A 22,623-nucleotide genomic window follows, 5' to 3' on the forward strand; every position below is an offset into this window, starting at 1 on the left:
CACAACAGATCTGCACTATATAAAGATACGGCCCTGACCGCGGCCGATGTGGGACTGTTACAAATAATGGCAAGGAAACAAACTGGGCTGTAGATAGGGGTATTCGATGGATTGGTAGGTAGGATCTAAGGAGAACTAAGTACATCTGCTTAATCGACAGATGGGCTTGCCAGTTTAGTCGATAGGCTCCCAAATCAGTAAATATGTAAATGGCAACAAAGTACAAAAGCAGCTGAACGGGTTCTAAGACCTGCCCGAAGGTACAGATTGGTTTTCCCCGTTATTACTCCATTAGACACTTCCGCTCTCGGACGTCATGTCCACTCTCGACGACCAACAAAGGCAAGCCAAAGGTAGGGAAACCTCATCCTCATCATTGTTCACTCCAAACTACCACCGAGACAGTCCGTGGAGCCAGGTGAGAACAAGGAAGATCTAAGGATCGTGGTTCCTATTATTAAAGAATAAATTGTTCTCCATCAATTAATTTGTCAAATATTATGAATTATTCGTGGCAGTTATTATATTTATTCAGAAAATAGACTCATAGACATGGATTATAAATTTAATGAAACTTAAATTTCACAGCAAGTGAAACCTTCACACAAAATAAACTTCATAATTAACAATATTACTTTAGCAGCTTTTCGATTTCAGCAGTAAAATTATTGGGTATATCGGTGCACAAGAGTGCAGTGGTGGCTCAGTGGTGAGAACCTCGGACTTCAAAATCGATAAGTCGGGGTTCGAGACCGGGCGAGCGTGCAAGAAATAAATTGATTTTTTCAATTTATCTGCGCATGTAGATAACATCACCACTGCTTAAAACGGTGAAGGAAAACATCGTGAGGAAACCGGCATGTCAGAGAATCAAAAGTTCGACGACATGCGACATCTGCCAACCCGCACTTGGCCAGCGTGGTGGATTATGGCCTGAACCCTCATAGGAGGCCTGTGTCCCAGCAGTGGGAACATATATGGGCTGATGATGATGATGATGATGATCGGTGCACAATAATCAATAATGAACTCCCTAACGTAGCGCAGAGGAACTGCTCAGGTCCCTCAGGACAGTGCGATCCACCATCGCAATCGCTTTTGGGCTACATTTTTTACACCCATACCTTGTGAAGCCGATATTCCGACCGTCACCAAATTTTCTAAAACGGACTGTCCATTGTCCTTGTGAAGTCAATTTCATGGTTATGGCAGTTGTTTCTTCTGAGTAAATCCAAGCCCAGGTCCATTGAGGTACGATCTTACGACGTAACTTCTCCACTCCAACTCGTGGTAGCTGGAGAATTCTTTTTAACTTTGAAAATGATTTGAAAATCCTTTTCATACATAGAAAATATTTTAATTTTGATTAAAAAAAAGTAGCGTGTATATTAAAATGTAATTTATGATATATTTTTTTCAAGCATATTGTGTAGTAGTCTGGTTTACTCACAACTGTAATACGTCGAATAATAATAAATCACACTTTTTTATTATCAACCTAGGCTAGGCTTGCCTTTAGAGAGAACCTTGAATTGTCCATAAGTTATTGAATGTGTGATGATAAATAAATGATAAATAGAACACCTAACGAATGACAAAAAACGGGCATGATGAATCATCACATCAACGTTATATAGTATTATGTTACATGTGGGTATAGTTACCAAATTATATTGCCTCTAAAAAAGATTATCAGGCAAGCAGATAATTTAGGAAATACTTAATTTCTTACCAAGTAAGTACGCAAAGTTGTGATAAGAAGTTTTATGAGCGCTATGACGATTATTGTAAGCCAGAATAGTCATATCATACATAAGAGTGGAGCAGATTTCAAATTATCAATAGCTTCGATCTACAAAGACAAATTTAATAGTATCATGTTGTTCAAGCCTATTTTTCTATTTTTTTTTTATTTCACTACGATAATCATGTCAACAATCATATTATTTATTTCTTCAACATCGCATTTGTATTTTAATTTAAAATGTGAATATAAATTATTATTTTCAAATAGGATAAAGAAGGTGCAAGTCTTGTTATTAAAGTTTCGGACTTCTATAACTTGACGGTGTACAGAGTAAATGAACACGCATAGAACTAAGTGCGCTGAGAGTAGTTTTCAGCGTTGGACTATAAAGCTATTCTTAAGGTAGGAAAAAGTGATAGGATCAAAAAGGATATGCTATAAAATTTTAAGGTAATTGTGATTTCGAGGCCAATAAGGAGCCACTTGAGTCGTCTGCGATAGATGAGATCCAATTTGCGAAGGAAATACAAATAAAATTAAAAGAATTGTCTAAAAGAGCTCAAGTTTCTACACACTTTCAATCGTAAGATAAGGAAAATGGACATCGACGATATCATTTTTTTGGACAACAATTCAACAATTTTTGTTGGAACAAGCAAAAAGTTTCGTAGACGTCAAAGACAATCAGATGCGGCATAATAATTTTTTTTCTTGTTGCTCTCACTGGCAGAATTTTATTTTAAATGGTCTTTTGTATAAAGTGATTATGTTCAATTGGAATAGATATTACAAAAAAATTATAATCAAAAGCAGATAAATACAAAGTCTAGAGTAAATGTGGATCATAAAAATTAACAAGACAGCTAACACAGAAACTACTGTCTGCCTTACAAATCTCACTGTATCAATTGAAACAGTATAATATAATATACAACTCCTGGATGTCAAGAAACCTGTTATCATAAAATATATAAAATGTCATAATTTTGTAACAGGACAATTCAAGATATAAATAGATAATTTTGATACAGAAGGCATCCATGACTTATTTTTACAATAGACTAATGGTCTGGTATGTTTACTTTTTGTTGTCGTTTTATTAATGTCATCTGCATAAATTATACTTTATTGTTACCTCTTGACGGAAATGCTTTTTAAAGATTTCGATTTTCAAAATAAAGAGCACCCACTTTTCTAGCTTTACTATTATGCACTTTGAAATCGAATTTAATTACAAAATCTACGACCGGTTTTGGAACATCATCGTCAGGTTCCGAAACCGGCCGTACATTTTTGAGTGCTTCGTATATGAGTTGCGTTCCGTTTATAAAATATTTATTCAGAGTCGTAGGTGTCCTTGACGTTATCGTTATCAGGGTATTATTTTTGATGCATTATTTGGAGATTGTTTGGAGGCTAGTGAATAAGAAAGACTTTTTATATAGATGCGAAGCACCCCATCTCCATAGAATTTCTTCTGTCAACGCGGGTGAAGCTGTGGGTAACTAGAATCTATTCCATATTGAATATAAACGAGAAGCTTACGTCTTTGTGTGTTCTATGTACATTAGTGCTTCATGTAATTTTCATTCATGTAAAGAAAGTGGCGGACAAACATGAATCTATAAGGGACTTGTGACATCTCACACAAGCCGGCCGTGCGAGGCAGAGCTAAAACATTTCCTATCAATCATTCAAAACTATAGTTTATGGTAAACAATATTTATTCGGAAAATTATATTTTCTACTGCCCATAAAGTATATTTCCTTCTTTTATGAGTTGCCAAAAATCTATTTCTATATATTGAAATTTATTAACAATTAAATTTTTCCTTTAAAATCAGCATATGTCAGTGTAATAAGTTCCTCTAAATAACATTAAGATGTTTTAATTGTACTGGTTCATTGTTCATATTTTCTTCAAACCTTTATTAACCTACACCAGGAATTATAGACATCATATCTACAGTCCAAAGTCCAATCCCCAAGATTTTCTTATAAAGCGTCATTTACCGCACCAATCCTTCGTGTAAGGTGTGAAGTGACCCTCGGGGACTATAGTGTTGAGTGCGTGGGCTGCCGCCGCGCCCCGTCGCCGCCAACATGACGCATCGAATGATGCATAAAAGACATTGTCCTAGGACACATCTTAAGATACATGTGAACCTCCAAATAAATCGAAATATCACGTGGTTGGTGCACATTTTAATGAATGAATTAATATGGAATTAAATTACCTTACCTACTCTTTAAAGATTGTAGTAGATTAAAAAAAGGGTTATTCAAATTTATATATCTTAAAAAAAATAGCACGGATGCTTACATTATAATAACATAATAACAAGAAAGAAAGAAAGAAACATTTATTCGGCTCCACAAACAACAAAACAATACAATTATATCAATACAATACGACAATGAAAAAAAAGGTGTGTGTGCGATTCACACATGATAGAAGTGAAACTTCAGTAAATCGACAAAAGAATGAGATAAATATATATAAAATAGTGTGTATATTTCTGTCTCATTCTTTGCCGGCTTCATTCTACACAATCAAATTTGAAATTGAATTTGAAATCACAACGATTCTAAGGAAGTTTCACTTCAAAAAATCAATACAATTAATACACAAAACGCAATGAAATAAAGAAAAATGAAATGGAAACATAAAGTGGATCCAAATGAGGTAGCCACTCAGTCTACGCAGCAACGTAGTTGCCTGATTTTCAGTGGCTCACCTTTGTGACAGTTGGAGCGGTGGGAAGTACTAATATATTAACGTCATGTATAAATAATAAGAGAAAAAAATAATATACGTATATATTCACATTTAAAATAATACATGATAGATTAATACACAAATAGATGATATACCTAAATAATATAAATATGTAAAACCTTCAGAGGGTATAAAACATGACAACAACACTATATCAACAACTTCCAACTATAGTTTAGTTGCATAAATCTGTCGTAACCGAAAAAACAAATTGAATTCAATATATTTTCGGACAAGTCTATAGAAAAATAGAGCATGGTGTAACAATGGCTTGTAAGCATAGGTTGGTATAGACTCTATAGTGTTTTGATGGCCCCGACCCCATCCCATCAGTTGGGCACGAAGTAGGCCATAGCCCCAGTCCACCATCGCACGTCGCGCGCGCTGCCTGTATCGTAATTACAAGCGAATTGTCGCCACTCCGACGCCATGACTAATCAACCCCGTATTTTTCCGTGAATTTCACGCGAGCACTACAAGGTTGACCGCGCTATTATAATTTTGTCTACTTTCTCAATAACTCCATAATATTAGTGTTTGTTTATTTCTGTTGCAATAGCATCGCAGCTGATCGTTGACGACTCAAATTTATAGTAAAGCGCGTTCAAGGTATGCCGATTTTGATTAAGATATATTATACGATATGAAACTGTGCTTCAGTAAAATGAATGTACGTCTAAGAATCCATAGTGTTACTGTGTAGACGTCATAATATTAACGCAGTTTAATATTATGATGTCGCAAAATAAATTGTTCTTTTTGTGAGATATCATAAACTTTTAAGTGATTATGAAATGTGTAAACACAATTAACATTAAAATAATCTAATTACAAGGCAATATTAATTTAAGACATTAACAGTGCTCGACCTTGTTAGGATGACATGGTCTAAAGAGTGATATCATCTCATAGATCGTAGAATGTATCGCTATTTTTGAGATCTCTATGACAAACCAGCCACTTGCTCCGGTCTAGACGGGGCTAGCCAGAGCTAAAAAAATATTAATTAACTGTGTTACTCGTAAAAGATGTAGGTGTCTAATGGTAAGAGAATTTTTCAAATTGAACAAGGAGTTTTTAAATTATTTTGATATATACGCTGTTTCCTAAGGCTCCTTTCATTTCACTTTCATGTACCATTATCTTTTCCCGTGTATATTCGTATAATATAATGGCTCCGTTGCGACGTGAAGGAAAGACAAACATACAAACACTCTTTCTCACTTAATTTAATATTATTACCTAAGGATAGTGACCGCAACGACGCAAATTTAGTTCGGATGTTGATGTTATTTTTTACACAAATTTAACAGGAGAATAACATGATTTCATTGAGAATTCAAATTAATTTTTAAAGAAACAGATAAATAAAACTTGTAAAAGGTAATTAATATAACGATAAATATACATGTATATAATAAACAGAAGAATAATATCGAAACACACAGTAATTTTAAATTAAAAACGCATAGTAAAAGTAGGTTGAGCAGTTGAGAAACTCACCAAATATTGTTAAACAACGAGTCCCGATTTTCACTCTGAGGTTACTACGGGTCAAGGCCGCATCTATTCATTTCATCGTTCTTGTTTTCGATTCTAAAATGATTATGATAGAAGAATGTTAGCATGCATGAAGCAATGCATATAATATAAATAAATAATTATAAAGCAATTGAGATAGTATATATATTAAGTAATGAAGACTGTTTGTTAATTTTGAAATTCCCACAAATATTGTTTCTTTGGGTAAGGTTCGACCAGGCGTTTAAATTAGTTTTATTATTGATTTATTATGCTTTTGTATAAATCCAGAACGTAACCTATCACCGTACCAAATTTAGATAATCTTCATGTAAATTTTACATAAAAGAGAAGTAAAATTCAATGAATGTATCAAATCTCCCAAAATTTTGTATTTCAAATGTCAGTAGGATGGATGTTTCTTAATTCTAAATTTAATGCGCTTTTTTCTTGTATGCCAAGGTGAGCTGCCTTAGTAATAAAGAAACAACTGATGGATAATGATAATGACGAACGATCAAATTTCCATTCATGATCAATAAAATTGAACAGATTTCCATTTAGAATTTTTTTTTAAGAATAGATCATCATGGCGCGGGATTCGAATACGCTTACTTCTTTTTTCAACCGAATTTTTCGATACCGATCATGAATGATATTTGTAGGGTAAGCAAAAAAACACTACCACACTACCATTCCTTTTTAATTTTTTTGACATAATTCATAATAAAACTGCACGCTACAACTATAATTACATAAGATATTTTCAGCTGTACATGTCTGTCAATTATTGTTAAAAATAATAAAATGATAAGTATAACCTATCATTTTATTATACATATTATAACATACAATGAAAAAAAACAATGTTATGGGCGTATTAGCAAATTGGTCTAGACATTTAATCTCGCTTTTTATAACAATAATTGCATAAACTCGTTTCTTCTTAATTGCCGTGAAAGAATTTAGAAACATTCAGAGTGACGTGTGTATATGTATGTGTCGCCGTAAGATTGTAAAAACCGTTAGATTATACATAGATTGTACTCACGAGATTGAATGTTTCGGAAAACATGTTGTTGACCTTTTGACTTTTGAGCATGCTGGTTGCATCACGACATTTTCCTTTAAGATTATTACAGTGGTGTTGTAATAATAAGCAGATAAATAAAAAATCAAAATATTTGTTGCACGCTCGCCTGACCTCGAACCCAGACTTTTTGATCGAAGTCCGAGGTCCTAAACACTGAGCCACTAGTTTTCATAAATAAAGTATGGGTACTATAATTCACTTATATTTCATAACATACAACTTGGTAAATCATGCTATACATTACTATTATATAAAAACTACATTCAATCTAGCTTCTTTATGGGTATAACATACTTTATGGGTTTTATAGCTAGGTCTACGACTTGCGGAAGGAAGATATATATACATTATCTTTATGACCTACATTTTTAAAAGGCATTGACCGAAAGACTGCTATTTGCTTACGACTTGGCTATTTGACTAATTCTACAAAGTAGAATACTGAAGATTGTGCATAATATCTAATTAATCTTATACTATGATTTCATGTTGTATTTGTCTTTATAAAAAGCTAGCTGCTCCCCGCGGTTTCACCCGCGTAAGACCGTATCCCGTAGGAATATCGGAATAAAAAGTTGCCTATATGTTATTCCAGTTGTCCAGCTATCTACGTACCAAATTTCATTGCAATCGGGTTCAGTAGTTTTTGCGTGAAAGAGCAACAAACACACACACACATCCTTACAAACTTTCGCATTTATAATATTAGTAGGAAGTAGGGAGTAGGATTATAGTATTATTATAGTAGGATAGTTCAGCATTATGCAACTCGAATACTGGAATTATTATTTCTATTCCCAAACTTATCTTCCCAATTACGCTTTATGAAAGCAAATTGGGTACACTCAACTTATATGATTTCTAAAACCTCAATATGATAAAGAATAATATACAATACACCAAATCTCTTTTAAATAATTTATATTAGGTTATGTGAAAAATGTTTTTTCGTACTCACAGCTATGTATTTTTTTATGTTATCTACACTAATATTATAAAAAGAGAAGACTTTCATTTTTTTGTTTATTTCATTGTTTGTAATGGATAAACTCAAAAACTATTGGACCGATTTCAACATTAGAAAGCTGCAACTTCACCGAGTGACATAGGCTATATATGTACCACGGGCGAATCCGGGCCGAACAGCTAGTATAATATATGTTATATATACCCAGCTTTATTATATAAAGGAATCATAGAAGGCTTTGTCTAATATGAACGGATTCTAAAGTCCATGTGGGCGAATATTCAATGAATACTTACCCAAGCGTGTAACATACAAGTACTACATTATAAAAGTCGAGGTTGATTTATTAAGGCAGCTTTCTTTTCCTTTTCTACGTAAGAGTTTTACATGTTAACATAATATTTCCTTTCGCCTTTGCACATAAGCCTATGCAAGATAAAATTTCTTCATCGAGGCCGGTTTACTGTTATATTTCCAAAAACAATATCAATTTGTCTATAATGTGCATTTATTGACGCAGCGGCTCCATTCCTTTAATCAACAAGGTTATCGTAGTGCATATTTACAAAAGATAAATATCAAGATAATGTGGAATTAGGTGACGGTATTGTGAACACCTGTAAAAACAAATATTTATCAAATCAATAAAAAATTTAACGTACTTTATCGTTTTTCAAGATAATCGTGACCAATGACCGTATAAAGGGTACACCTGTCTGATACATATATATCAAGATCTCAAAGTGAAAGTAAACTATATGTAAAAGGATATATCCAATAACCTGTTATTGGAACTTTAATATCATTTAATTATGTGTAACTAGCTGCACCCCGCGGTTTCACCCGCGTAAGTCTGTATCCCGTAGGAATATCGTGATAAAAAGTTGCCTATGTGTTATTCTAGTTGTCCAGTTATCTTCGTACCAAATTCAATCATTGCAATCGGTTCAGTAGTCTTTGCGTTAATGAGTAACGAACATCCATACATACATACATACATCCATACTTACAAACTTTCGTGTTTATAATATTAGTAGGATATGTACGCATGATTAAAGTTCTTCCTTCTTTTTTAATTCCCAACGCAATCAACGATTACATTTTATAGCCAAAAGTGATTCATAAAATATAGTTACCTTTTTTCGTTTCATTCATCATCAGCCCATAAATGTTCCCACTGCTGGGACACAGGCCTCCTATGAGGGTTCAGGCCATAATCCACCACGCTCGTGTCATTACTGGCAGTATATTTTATTTTTTAGTATTATATATTTACTTATATTTTGATTACATGAGTTAATTAAAAAAAGTTTACAATTTTAAGTCAAAATGGAAGTGTAGGTAATAAATCATCTAATCATATAATTTAAATCAGTTTTTTAATAATGCGAATCATTATTATTTTTGCAATAATTTTAGATTTACAGAAATTACAAAAAAGAATTTACACAATTATAAATATACAAGTACAAGTATTATCATAAGCGAAACCAACTCATTTTTAATTGAAACACGGAGACACATCTGTCATATCTGTTTATTATCGTTATGTACGTATCGCATTTACTAACATTTTACGTAGGTTCCTTAATTTCAGGAAAACCCGCCATTGTTCATACAAAAAGAGAAAAATCTATTATAATTTCGTACTAATTAACCGCCACCATGCGCGTAACGCGTGAGCGTATAACCAAGGGGTCCGAGGTTCGATACCGGTAGGAACTCATAAAAAAAATAACTCGGTCTGGTAGGCCACAGAAGACTCGTCACCAACTTGTTCATTAAGAAAATCGATCACGGCTACAGATGTATATCTACCCTACTAGGAGACACGGAACTTCAGTTTTACTTACTTATCAAAACTAACAATTACAGTATTATATTGTTATCAGAACAGCCTGGACGGATGGTATTTTTCTTCTTTCCCAATGATTTTTATAAACCAGCTTCCAAAAACCCAATTTGTATGATGCTTGAGAGTTGAGACTCACCTTGAGAGTGTATAGCTGTTCAGTTAATTTTATGCAAATATAAGCTGCTTTTGTGTCTTCAGGTAATGATTTCAATAAATACCCATTTTATTTGTCAGTCTACGAGAGGCAAGATTACGTAATTTAGGTATAGTAGCAGTGCCTATGAGTAATCGAAACTATTACTGCTCCTTTTCAATATATATCTAATAAAGCTGTTTCTGTAAAATATAGCTATATGAGGAAAATACTCACAAAGAGGATAATGTGTCGTCTAAATGTAATAATAATAGTTGTCAGGAAGTATACTCGTTTAATATTTAATTCACCGTATGAAGAATTACCCGATATTCCCACTAACAGCACAGATTACTAAATAGTTATTACACTAATAGTACTAAAGTACGCTACCAGTATCTTCGTTCAAATATTAGCAGGTGAGCAGTGAAAACAATCATTTTCAAGTCATTTTATCGCTTACATATCGTTAACAAATTACAAATCAACTAGTCAGTGTTTCAGAAATGATTGCCTTGTATCATTGTTTGTAACATGTTATTAATTTATTCAACAGAATGCCACCAGCACTGCAAAACGTGAAAATGTTTAACGCCGGCTCGCGGTGTGATATTGCTCTGCTGTCGGAGATAAACGGTGATGAGTGCAGCGAACCTCTTAACAATAATACAGTAACCCAATGTGAAAGTGAAAGTGCTTGTGACAAAAGTGAAGCAGATTTTGACTTGGCCAAATATGAAGCCATAGATTTTAGGGCACAAATACGATGGCCCGATTTAGTTGTACAGATTTCTTTACATTTAGTGTCATTATACGGCATATACCTAATAGTGACAAATCAAGTGAAATTCTTCACAACACTGTTTGGTAAGTGTTTTTATGAATTATACTAATAATAAAATATTTTAGATATGTAATTTATAATATGGAGTCGAACATGCTTTTGCCCGAATCGGGGTAGCTCGCATGAGGAAAAGTCCAATATTTAAATACACATATCTATATATATTATTATTAGTCTTTCTATTTTTCGGCTATGATTAGTTTTTATTGGAATATGCTCATCAAAAACTTCATTGAGTGAATCATATGTATCCTATGCCTATTAGCTATATAGGCTTTTCTTGTAAACTTGTGTATTATAATCTAAGTATCATAAACAGCCCGAACTATTTTATTTGAATATGGTATGCTATAAATCGATCTAGAGCTAACATTCAATCAATATAAATAAAACACAGAGCAAAGCTAGTTCATCCAAATCCAATCCAATTTGTACATTTGTGAAATACAATATTTGTAAGAAATAACAGTGTTAATACATAAAATCACCCAACAGGTTTACTGTCACATATAATTATAATATTGGTAACAACTCTCAGGTTCCATTAATGCTTGCCGTATTATTTATGTGTTTTCCTTACTGATATGAACTTTATCCTCATAATAATTATTACAATAAAAATATTCTTAACTATTTTTAACAATCTTGTTATTATTTTATATAATGACGGTGGTATAGAAATAGCTGAAAATGAGTAATAATTAATATGAATTTATCTATAATATATATGTGTACCGTTATCTATAATATCTATAATATATATTTGATGTTGTTGATCGAACGATTATTTTAATTATATTGATTGAATTCTCTTTTCAGTTGAGATAGTTCTTACATGTCAACGTTCATAAAAGCCACAGTAAGACTAACAAAGGGCACTTTGTTCGGACATTTGATTTACGGCGTACACAAATTAAGTTAAAAAAAATTGTCAGTTAGGTAAACAATATTAAAGAGCATTGAAAGACATACAAAATTTAATATACTACATACCTATCTCCATTGCAATAACGTCAGTATTCTTTCTTGACAGCATAGTTGATCAAGTTGGGTTATTGTCGGCATATACCTATATATTTAATTGTCATTTGACCATTTACTTCAAAACACTCTTGCCTAGTTATGTTGCTTTTCTAGGATATTTATAATAAAAATAACAGAGCAATATTTGTCAGCATAAAGTATGTATTAACTACCTATTAAATTTAACAAAACCTTGAATTCTCAAACGCAATGCAATATTAGTTTCCAAGTCACCGCCAATCACTCGGTACTCTTGAGATCTGTCGATGCGCCTGATCAATTCTGTCTATTAATAGATCTATTCAATATAAGTATTGTCTGCATATAATAATTGCATTTGTCTCTCCTCCGACTTTTTTTCAAATGTAAATGTATCTGACATTTTAGGGTCTACAAAAATCTAATGATTGCACAGCAGTAACATCTAATTAAAAAAAAACCTTTATTTTTTAGTTTTTTTATGTCACCGTCGGCAATGGAGATGACGGACGATGGTAAGCGCTTCCACCGCTCATGAACATTTGGAGAGGGGATTGTAGACCTTACGCATCTACAAATGGATTGTCGACGTAAAATTGGAAAGGGATGAAAAAGGACCAATTCGTGCCGTAGCATGCTCGACTACATAATAATTTAATGTACAGAAGTTCGGTTACTGTTCTATTATAAGTATAGATGGGTTTGTATTAATAATTCTTATGATATCATATACCTACTTGTAGAACGAAATCTTTTTGGTAGCTTTTTACGCAACAAAAAAAAATGTCTCGGTCTGGCAGGACACAGAAGGCTGATCACCTACTTGTCCATAAAGAAAATCGATCAGTAAAACAGATGTATATCATCTGCCCCATACCCCACTAGGGGACACGGGACTTCACTTTATTAACAATAATAATATCATCTTTCTTTGTAGAAAATACGATTGTTTATAATGTGAATTTGATCTAAAGCATTATACAAAATGTTGTCTCCAGCCAAAGCATTACATTTATTTAAAACAAAATGAATGTTTGCCAAAACAAATATTTAAACAATTTGCTAACCCACCTTTTAGTATACGTATATATTAATTATTGTATTGAATGGCAATGTTATATATAAATATGCGATACTATACTTCGGCAAATATATTTGCAAAACATGCTTGAATTGACAAATCATAGAGAGATGAGTTATGAAAAGTGAAATACGAACACACATATTGTACATTTCGACAATTGAAGAATATGTAATAACATATTCTTCAATTGTTGGAAATTCCAGAGAAATTTGCATAGGAACGCTAATCAAGGACAACGCATCGCTTTTTTATATATAGAGTGATTTTAGAGGAAGTTTTATATGTATAACAATATCTATTAAACTACTCCGAATTTAACGCGTGCGAAGCAGTGGGCAAAAGCTAGTTTTAAATATAACTTACAAAAGTCAAAAGAGAAGCAGAGTTCTATATATCAAAAAGTTTTATTTTTCATACTCGTACAGCTAAAATCTACAATGCTACGGTTGCTACGATTTGGCAAAAATCCGCGGGTTTTTATCCCGCCTCGTGATCAAAAAAATTTTACTATTCTTTCAAAGTTTATCATCTACAATGAAATCAGAAATTTCGCAAGTTGATATTTACGTATTTCAAATTTAAGAATACCACTAGGGTGTAATGAAAAAAAAAAGGTCGTGAGTTGTGAAATACATAGGATCATGATACGTATTATTTGTCATTATATATTATTTGAGGTGAACTTTTTTTTCTGTAATCATCTCCTTTTTATCACAGTTCTTGCAACGATCTACACGTCTGGTTTCGGGATCACAGCAGGAGTACACAGGCTATGGTCACACAGAGCTTATAAGGCGAAACTGCCTTTGAGAATCCTACTTGCATTTCTCTTCACTATAACTGGTCAAGTAAGTAAACACATATATTATCTTTATAATTATATTGCTCTAGGTGTGGGTATGGACCATTCGCGTGTACAAAACAACCAAAAATTTTACGAATCGAACACGATTTTCGTTGTTTTGGTAAAGAGCTTATTTGTATACAAGGAATTCTCTTCGAAACTGGAGGGGTTACCGTGACATCTCATAGGAAGTACTTATTTCAGTTTGAAAAAGTGATGGCATTAAACGACTTACATGTAACTTTTTCCCATACTCGAATTAGAACCGCTTCAAGTCGTCAAGGTTACCTCCCTTAGTTTTTCCTTATAAACGTATGTAAGAACGTTAATGTAACATAGAAGTGAAAAGACGTGTTATACCGACGGCCAGCGAGAGCCATAATCGACATTGGGACTTTTTCCACTCAAACATAACCAGTATTATTCAAAATAAAAGTTTACTAAACTGATTCTAGTTTATAACACCTTTTCCCTATTTACAATTAGTTCTATCTGTTGAAAACACATTTTAACGGAAAACGGGTTGAAACTGTAACATACGAGTATAAACCTACGACAAAGAGATTGTTTATGTGCGGCCAGAACTTATGCGTTATACTGGTTCACTGTAGTCCCGAAAACTGCCAGTAATTGTAATCCAGCTCACGTGGGTTGACAGTGGTTTTCAAATACGTGTACTCTTAGCTTAAACCTTAGTCTGATCGTAACACCGAATGCTTCACATGTTTAGGAAACACATATAGATAGCGTGATCAAATACTGCTTACATCATAATTTTTCGAGTGCACGCGAGACTTCTAGTAACATTGCTGTATGATACTTTATGGATTTTTCTCTGTAGTCTGAAAAACAAATAAACTTAGCGCTTCAAAAGTAAAAATCCTATTCCAATGTTTATCCTATCATACTCATACATACATACATATTATCCGTCATAAATTACGTCTCACTTGAAAATAGCTGATAGAATCATTATATAATGGAGCATATAATAATATGTAGATTACTATGTGTACAAAATGCTACTTTACGAGGATACCACGCGAGTTACTCCGCGGCTAAGGCGATATTATACGTATGAAAATATATAACACATTCAAATAAATGTGCCGATTCCATGTTTAGGCTTCCTGGTTTGATGTAAATATTGAATATTTTAGGCACATCCTTATTTTAAATGAAATCTTAAACCACATAACAATAATAATATTCCTCTGCTATATATGTGTCAGTAAAACGGTCAAACAAAAATAAATAAAATAAATCCTGGTCAATCCTAGTCTGATTTTGGAATGCTTTTGATGTTGATTTTTTAATAAATACAAAATAGATAACTTTATATATTTCCTGTTTCCATCTTTAAGGACAATGGTCATTGTATCTAAGTACAACCATAGTTATCATTGACTTACTTTTAAAGGCCGTAATAATACAATATAACCAGTCATTGAAATAAATGAATTGTTGTGCAATAATGTTTATGCACATACTAAACAATTGCTCAGAATTTAAGTGGAATAGAATAGGACTGAGTTTTATTACCATAAAATAGAGTCAACTGGACTAGTTGACCCCTCTTAATACTTTGAAGATACTATAAATTTATTATGGCCGTTTTACGATGAATCTGTTTGTTCAGGTGGCCTTTATCGAAATATGGTTTTTGCTTCTTTATCGTGTAAACAGATATACGTGTAGAAAAATATATTTCAGTCTGAAGAAATTATCTTCTCCAACATCGAGGGTTTTTGTCGCCTGATGGTACGCGATCACCACCGCACATAAATATATATTTGCAATCGAGTAGACCACTTTTTAAATAAAATAAAAAATAAAAAAACAAAATTTCTTTATTTGTTTCTAAATTTTTTACATGATATAGATACATATATTGCATTGATTACTTTTAAGTAGGAGATAAGAAAAGAAAAGAGAATTAAAATATAAATAGGTACATAATACATCCAGAAATATCAGTAATATTGGCAGATGAATGGGTAATAACTCTATCCTAATCAAATCTTGTACTTTTAAGCATTTTAGCATACTACATATAATATGAAACAGTACACACCTGGTACAGAGATATAATTTTTGAGAGTAGTACACTTCGTGACCTTTAACGTAATTGAATGTTTTGAAACGCGGCGAGCGGCAGTTTCAAAGAAATTTTTAATTTTTCATTCTACCCCTACAATCTCTGCCGATTAATAAAAATAATGAAAACAGCTTTACGGTTAAGTTTTTGGCGTTTAGAGAAGAAATAGGAAAATTTCTAAGTTTTGTCTGACAGTATTAAGGTTTTTTCATTACAATATTCTTTAATTATCTTCACAAAATTTCCCTTCAAATTAAATTGATTGAAGTTATCAAGAATAAAACTCAATATTAAATTAACAACTATTCACAATCAAGAAAAATAGTGAAATTTATGATTCATCATACATTTAGACAAATTCTTGATTTTACACCGTCCAGAATAGAATCAATAATTCCTCTTGTTTAGATAAAATTAGTATTAATAAATAATTTGTAGTTTTTGTATGTCACAATCCCTTCTTATACCATATTATATTTTTCAATTTTACAGTATGATCACAGATAATTTAATACCTATTAAACTAGAAGATAATATTATCTTATCTGTGCTAGTAATATAGTTGTTATTGTGCCTGAAGATAGTTTGGAGGCTTAGGGATGATATGGGCTTCTTTTAACATGGAAATTTCTCTTGACTACATGGGCAAAGGCGCGGGCGGAAGTTACTAGTTTTATTATAAAACAGTATACATTATCAACAGATTTGCTTTAGGAAATTAAATTTTTTAACGACGGACATTTGTTTATTTAGTCGCTGAAATTTATATTCTATTTGAAATTAACACATAATAATATGGCAACAGAACAGCTCTTATTGCAGCACAATATGTGTTGAACAAAGTTATTATTTTATCCAATACGTATAAATAAATTTTCTATTTTTTAATTTAATTTTTTTATTTCCTATAAATTGACTACAAATAAAGTTTCAACAGTAAATTTCAACCGACTTAAAAATTGAGAGTTTGAGTAAACTGATTTTGATGATACTTTTTTTATTTAAAAGCCAGTGCCTCCCATGTGGTCCCATTTAAATTAGCTCTAGTTCTGTCAATTTTAAGACGTTTTAATTTTTTGATAAAAATTGCAATTACTATTTCATTTCTTTCAGAGAGACATATATACTTGGGCGCTGGATCACAGAGTACACCACAAGTATACGGAAACGGTGGCGGACCCCCACGATGTCCGCAGGGGGTTTTGGTTTGCACACGTCGGGTGGCTGGTACTTACGCCGCACCCGGCTGTCGAAAACAGAAGAAAAGCTCTGGCAAAGACATCTACAGATCTCATAGCTGACCCCGTAGTGCGGTTACAGAAAATGTAAGATTATTACGCGAAAAATGCAAATTCACCGAATGCTTATATTATTTAATTTTAATGTCTGAATATATGCTATGTTATAAAAAATAGTAAATGACTGTTCTTTACTAATATAGTATGAAAAATAAAACCGTTTTAAAATTTCATGATTAAACAACTGCAGATATAATTTTAAATAACACAACACGTATAATTATGCACTAAATAATATTTAATAACCAATCGATTAACATGTCGTATTGTTCTCTTAATGTGAAGCAAATAATAATTGATATATTATAATTTGTTTTCAAACGTCAAATGACTGTGCTTTATGTTTTCAATTACCTGACATGAATGAATAAAGCCTTCACTTTGCGAATAATATAATACGAAAGGCTAGAGTTCTGTAATTTTATACTGTTGACTATAATGTTTTATTATTTCTTATCCATTTATTTTCTTAAAGTTCATAAATATTTAATAACGGATGGCCCGTTAGATGTAGTGTAAAGACACTCAATTTATTTTAATTTAAATTATGATATTAATTATTTTAAATTAGTATACTTCCACAAATAATGTGTTAAAATATTTATATGTTTTTTTGTTTCTATTTCAGATTATTCATTCCACTGTTCTCAATTCTTAATATCATACTTCCATTTTGTATCCCGATTTACTTCTGGGACGAAGATTGGATCACAAGTTTTGCAGTCAGCTTCGTGCTAAGGTTCACCATCACACTGAACATAGCCTTCTGTGTCAACAGTTTTGCCCACTTGTGGGGTAATAAGCCATACGACAGGTAGGCATAGTGCCCTTTTCATCACGTCTTTATTGATAAGGTTAGAAAACAAAGAAAAAAAGAAAAACAAAATAAAAAGCACAATAAGTAGGTTACATATTTTGTCTCAATTTTAATATAGCTTTTTTAATTAAGCTTTCGGCATAAGGTTTGTAATTCACTTGCTAGGTTTCACAGTTAAATAATGAGTATAATCAAATTTAATTCCTTTTCACGATTTTAAACAAAGGGTTCAATAAATTTTTATATTTTATATATTCTTACCAAATTTCTCTGATTTTGACACATTTAAACTAAATACAGGCAATTTTATAAGTTTTATAAATTAATGTAATGTAAAACCCGATCAGGTCCCTTATTTTCTTACATAATATCTCATTACTCTGATAGCAATACTTACTCCTTCAAAGTGGTAAAGCAATAAATACAATTTTTCATTTATAGGTTTATAAAATCGGTGGAAAGTCAGATCGTAAGTCTTGCAGCGTTAGGTGAAGGCTGGCACAACTACCACCACGTCTTCCCCTGGGACTACAGAACTTCTGAACTCGGCAGGATTAATATTTCGACGAATTTTATAGACTTCTTTGCGAAAATTGGATGGGCATATGATTGTAAGTATTGAAATATGATATTGGGGCTTAGAATAGACTGTCAAATTATACAGTTTACGATTACTAATACTTTAATACCTCATGCTAATCCGCCTTTGTACAAATTCCTTCCTTCCGATTCTACCAAATTCTACAAAATCCAATTATCGCACTTAGTGCGTCATAGCTTTGCTTGCTTACGTTATCGCGGTGTAGGTAGTCCTCGCCAATACAAAATTTCATTCCCTTTAGAGCAGCTTTCACGTTTTATTTTTGTGAGCTAAATTGAGTTGTGTAGTCATCAACATAGTTCAGTTACTAGGAGCTAGAAAACAAGAGATGGACGATAGAATGTAGTGATTTTACGCTTAATACCACTACTATAATATTTCGATATTACATCAAGAAATTACCTGCAATGTGGTTATTATAATATGTGAATCGAGCATGCTTCGGCACGTATTGCCTGGGGACGTATTGCATGCACTGGGGATGTTACCACACCCCAACAGAACCCCGGCGTGAAATAGGAACATGCTACTCTGTTTCGTACGGTGAGTGGGGGAGCCGGAGGCCCGTTTCCTTTTCTTCACTCTTCCTAGCCCATTCCTTCTTTCCAGTCGTCGATCCTTTCCATATACCCCATAAAAGCGAACAGCGTATATGGCATAAAAAACCACGATTGAATACAATTTGCAATTTTATTTCGGCCATTAAGAAACATAACGTAACGAAAATAATTAAAAAGTTATTTTTTATCTTTGATAATGGAATCATACAAAAATATTTTTGTATTTTTCAGTAAAAGCAGCCACAACAGATATGATCAAAATAAGAGCAGAGAGAAGTGGAGACGGTACTTTTCAATCACATGAAGAGCCTTATCCTAATCATAATATTGACCACCATTCCGATTAATTGTTATTTTATTTTGTTAAATATTTTTTAATATATACTTTGTCTATATTTGTATTACTATTTGAGTAAGACTAATTTAAAAAGGCTTATTTAAAAATACGGTTTACCTTATTTTACATTTATTAGTTTTCATTTCCCGTTTTTGATATTTTTTCTTTTTTATTTTATAATAAATATTTCCATAAGACTAGGTTTTAGTGTTAGTATTTAAATAAAATAATAATCGCCGTACACCACGTTTTCGAAAGCTTTAATCAACGTTTCAATAAAAATAATTTGTATAAATAATGTTTGTTTTATCTTTATTTTCGTGAAAAGCCTATATTAATAAGATCTGCTCGAATTGTTTATTATCTGTAGTTACAAATAGTAGAAAAGAAAACAAGTCAAAATATGAGTTAAATTTGTTGATAATTAAATGCCCTTAGATTTATTCGTCTTCAATGAAAATAGATATATAACCTTTTTTAATAGTGGGGAAATATATATATATATATATTTCCCCACTATTAAAAATATACATAGATACCCACGGCCCCCGGGGAAGAGGTCGTGGGTTATGTCGGATTCCTACCGACTAAAACCCCACTGTGTTCCGTCGAGCCACATAAGTGAAGAAGCCACGGATGCTTGTTAGAATTCGTCCGCGACAAATATCTACAGAAATATTATTACCTACTTTTTTACAGTCTGACTATTGTCGGTTATTTGAAATATAGGTATGTACAGAGTTTGCTTTTGTTTCTGTATGATAAACATGATCATATTTTCTAAAAAAAATGATTAAAATTCTTTCACCAATATAAAAGTTTGTTATCTTCAGTAACAACAACAACGTTCTATATTTATTTGTGATCGACTATATTTTTATTGTGAACATGTGTGTAATATTGTTGGACGCCCAACAAAATGGGCTTGGGTCAATTAGTGAATAATCAAATTTTTGTTTGCTTTACAATAGTTTGTATTTGATTTAAACTTTTAAATATAGTCATTGAGTTCTGTGTCTATTTGTATCAAATTTTGGTTAGGTTATCTGATCTTTCCAAAGTGTGGTAATACGTAAATCTTAACCAAAGTAATAGATTTTTAGTCCTGTATTAGTATTCCGTACATGGCATATCTATACATACGAGTATAAATGGAGTATATTCTTGATAATATAAAGGGTGTTTTTTGAAAAAAGTAAAAGCTAAGCGCTACCTTTGATAGTAATCTAAGCGTGCTATCCAAGTGCCTGTTTTAACTTTATTAATTAAAAGTAACAAGCAAATTAATTTTAAATTTATCGTACAAACGCAATGTCAGACTTACAGTAAAGCAAATTTTGTCTCGTGTAAAGCTTCACACATAGCTTTTGTTATTCGCTATTTAACTTAGTAAATTTAACATAATCTATCGTTCATCATAATTTACTTCGTATAATATCCCTATTCAGTATTGGTGTGAGGGAAATTCAAAATTAAATTTCTGCAAAGAAACAACTGTAACGTTCCAAATACAACTATAAAATAAGGTTAAATATTGTATATTATTGTGTTATGATTAGTACCAATGGGGATGAGATATGTTAAGTAATGTAAAGTGTATTAATAATATTATTAATCTGTTGTATTATGTCAAGAAATAACGATATGAAGACCTGTGAGGTTTATACATGTACCTACTAGAATCATCCATAATTTTTAACCATAAAATGCTACAAAGATATTAAAACGTGAACGTCGTTGTTTGTGGAATGGTAGAATTTAGATGGCTTCATAAAATTGAAGAGCAATGTGGTTAAATAAATACTTACAGACACAGTTAACCTTCACCAAATATAATTAAGCTAATTCAATAATTCATCACACATAAATATTAAAAAAAATGTCTCTACGCAGTTCTGGTAATTTTAAAGAAAATACCTGCCTGTGTCTATGTTTGTTAGGTTAATCATATTACCAACTAAGTGCGGGTTATTTTGTGTGTAATATTATTATTTCATGAGCACATTGTGATAAAAAGATACATACAGCTAAGTGTGTTAAAACTGATATAATATGTTGAATTATCTTTAGACAAAATCTGCTGTTATATTAAACTAGATGTTGTACCTATATTTTCATATGTATTATATATTAATAAAATATAAATGAGTAATATACACAGATTTGGGTTTCTTTGAAAAAAAAAATGTTATCGAAACTTCGTTTTCAATAAAAAATCATATTCGTATCATTGGCATAACTATTTTCGGAGAGTTTATATAAATTTATTATACCTACCGTATTTATTTTGAACTGTTTTTATTTTTGTAGATAATGATACAAATTTTTATAAAGTTTACAAAATTCATAAAAATAAATCATATTTCGATTCAGACTACATTGAAAGAAAGAAATAAATTTATTGTCTATTTTTAATTGCAAATTGTTAATAAATTGTTTTGAAAATTACGTTTTTTTTACAATTTCCCTTTAAATATCAAATTGAATTATAAAAAAAAAACATATTACTGTATTAAGTAAATTTTTAAATTTTACCATACAGATTTTTTTTTATTCATAATAGGGCAGCGCCTCACGATCTCGCCTGATGGTAAGCTGAGATGTGGTCACTCTTCTCTTGACGACCTCCAGATTGTACTCGTCAGAGAACACAGACTGCTAAGTCAATGGCTTTTTTAAGAAAGTAAATTCTAAGAATAATATATACACCCTACAAATATTCCTAGAGCATTGTTCTCCTCATCTATCTGTGTATGTGAAGTATGGAGCATATGCGATATAATAAATAACTGCTTATAAACTTGACTCTCTCACTTTTTTCTATACACCAGAACAAGATTGTTTATATTTCCTTCGCGACGAAAGTGCGCTACACATGACTGTTGTGCTATCAATCCTGATAACTCCATTATTTAGATAGATGAATACGTGTTGACGTGAAATGTTGAAAACGGCTAGCCTGATTTAGATCTTGGCGACAAATGATTGTTGAATGCACAATGCTTACTTATATGTATCTCATAAATTTTTCAATAAACAAATT

At 32.0% G+C, this 22,623-nt stretch overlaps 1 protein-coding gene across 2 annotated transcripts; it reads left to right on the forward strand.

Annotated features, from left to right (window-relative positions):
* The first annotated feature begins 5,007 nt into the window (after nt 1-5,007).
* Nucleotides 5,008-19,878, forward strand: LOC119834576 ((11Z)-hexadec-11-enoyl-CoA conjugase-like). Of its 2 annotated transcripts, none has more exons than XM_038358972.1 (7): nt 5,008-5,135; nt 10,652-10,962; nt 13,743-13,873; nt 17,081-17,292; nt 17,894-18,079; nt 18,524-18,693; nt 19,475-19,878. In XM_038358972.1, exons 2-7 carry the CDS (start codon nt 10,653-10,655, stop codon nt 19,588-19,590), a joined length of 1,125 nt encoding a protein of 374 aa, XP_038214900.1. In that variant the 5' UTR covers nt 5,008-5,135; nt 10,652; the 3' UTR covers nt 19,591-19,878. The 2 variants fall into 2 exon arrangements, with proteins under 2 accessions (XP_038214900.1, XP_038214901.1); XM_038358973.1 differs by lacking the exon at nt 5,008-5,135 and adding an exon at nt 10,354-10,514.
* The last annotated feature ends 2,745 nt before the right edge of the window (nt 19,879-22,623 follow it).

The sequence above is a fragment of the Zerene cesonia genome, chromosome 19 (genome assembly GCF_012273895.1).
Source record: "Zerene cesonia ecotype Mississippi chromosome 19, Zerene_cesonia_1.1, whole genome shotgun sequence".
Classification (NCBI taxonomy): Eukaryota; Metazoa; Arthropoda; class Insecta; order Lepidoptera; family Pieridae; genus Zerene; species Zerene cesonia.

Bases quoted from the DNA above. Each gene is read 5' to 3' on its own strand.
- LOC119834576 (XM_038358972.1), top strand. From the start codon at position 10,653: ATGCCACCAGCACTGCAAAACGTGAAAATGTTTAACGCCGGCTCGCGG. The intron at 17,293-17,893 runs GTAAGATTATTA...TTTCTATTTCAG, and splicing joins GTAGTGCGGTTACAGAAAAT to ATTATTCATTCCACTGTTCT. The intron at 18,694-19,474 runs GTAAGTATTGAA...TGTATTTTTCAG, and splicing joins AATTGGATGGGCATATGATT to TAAAAGCAGCCACAACAGAT.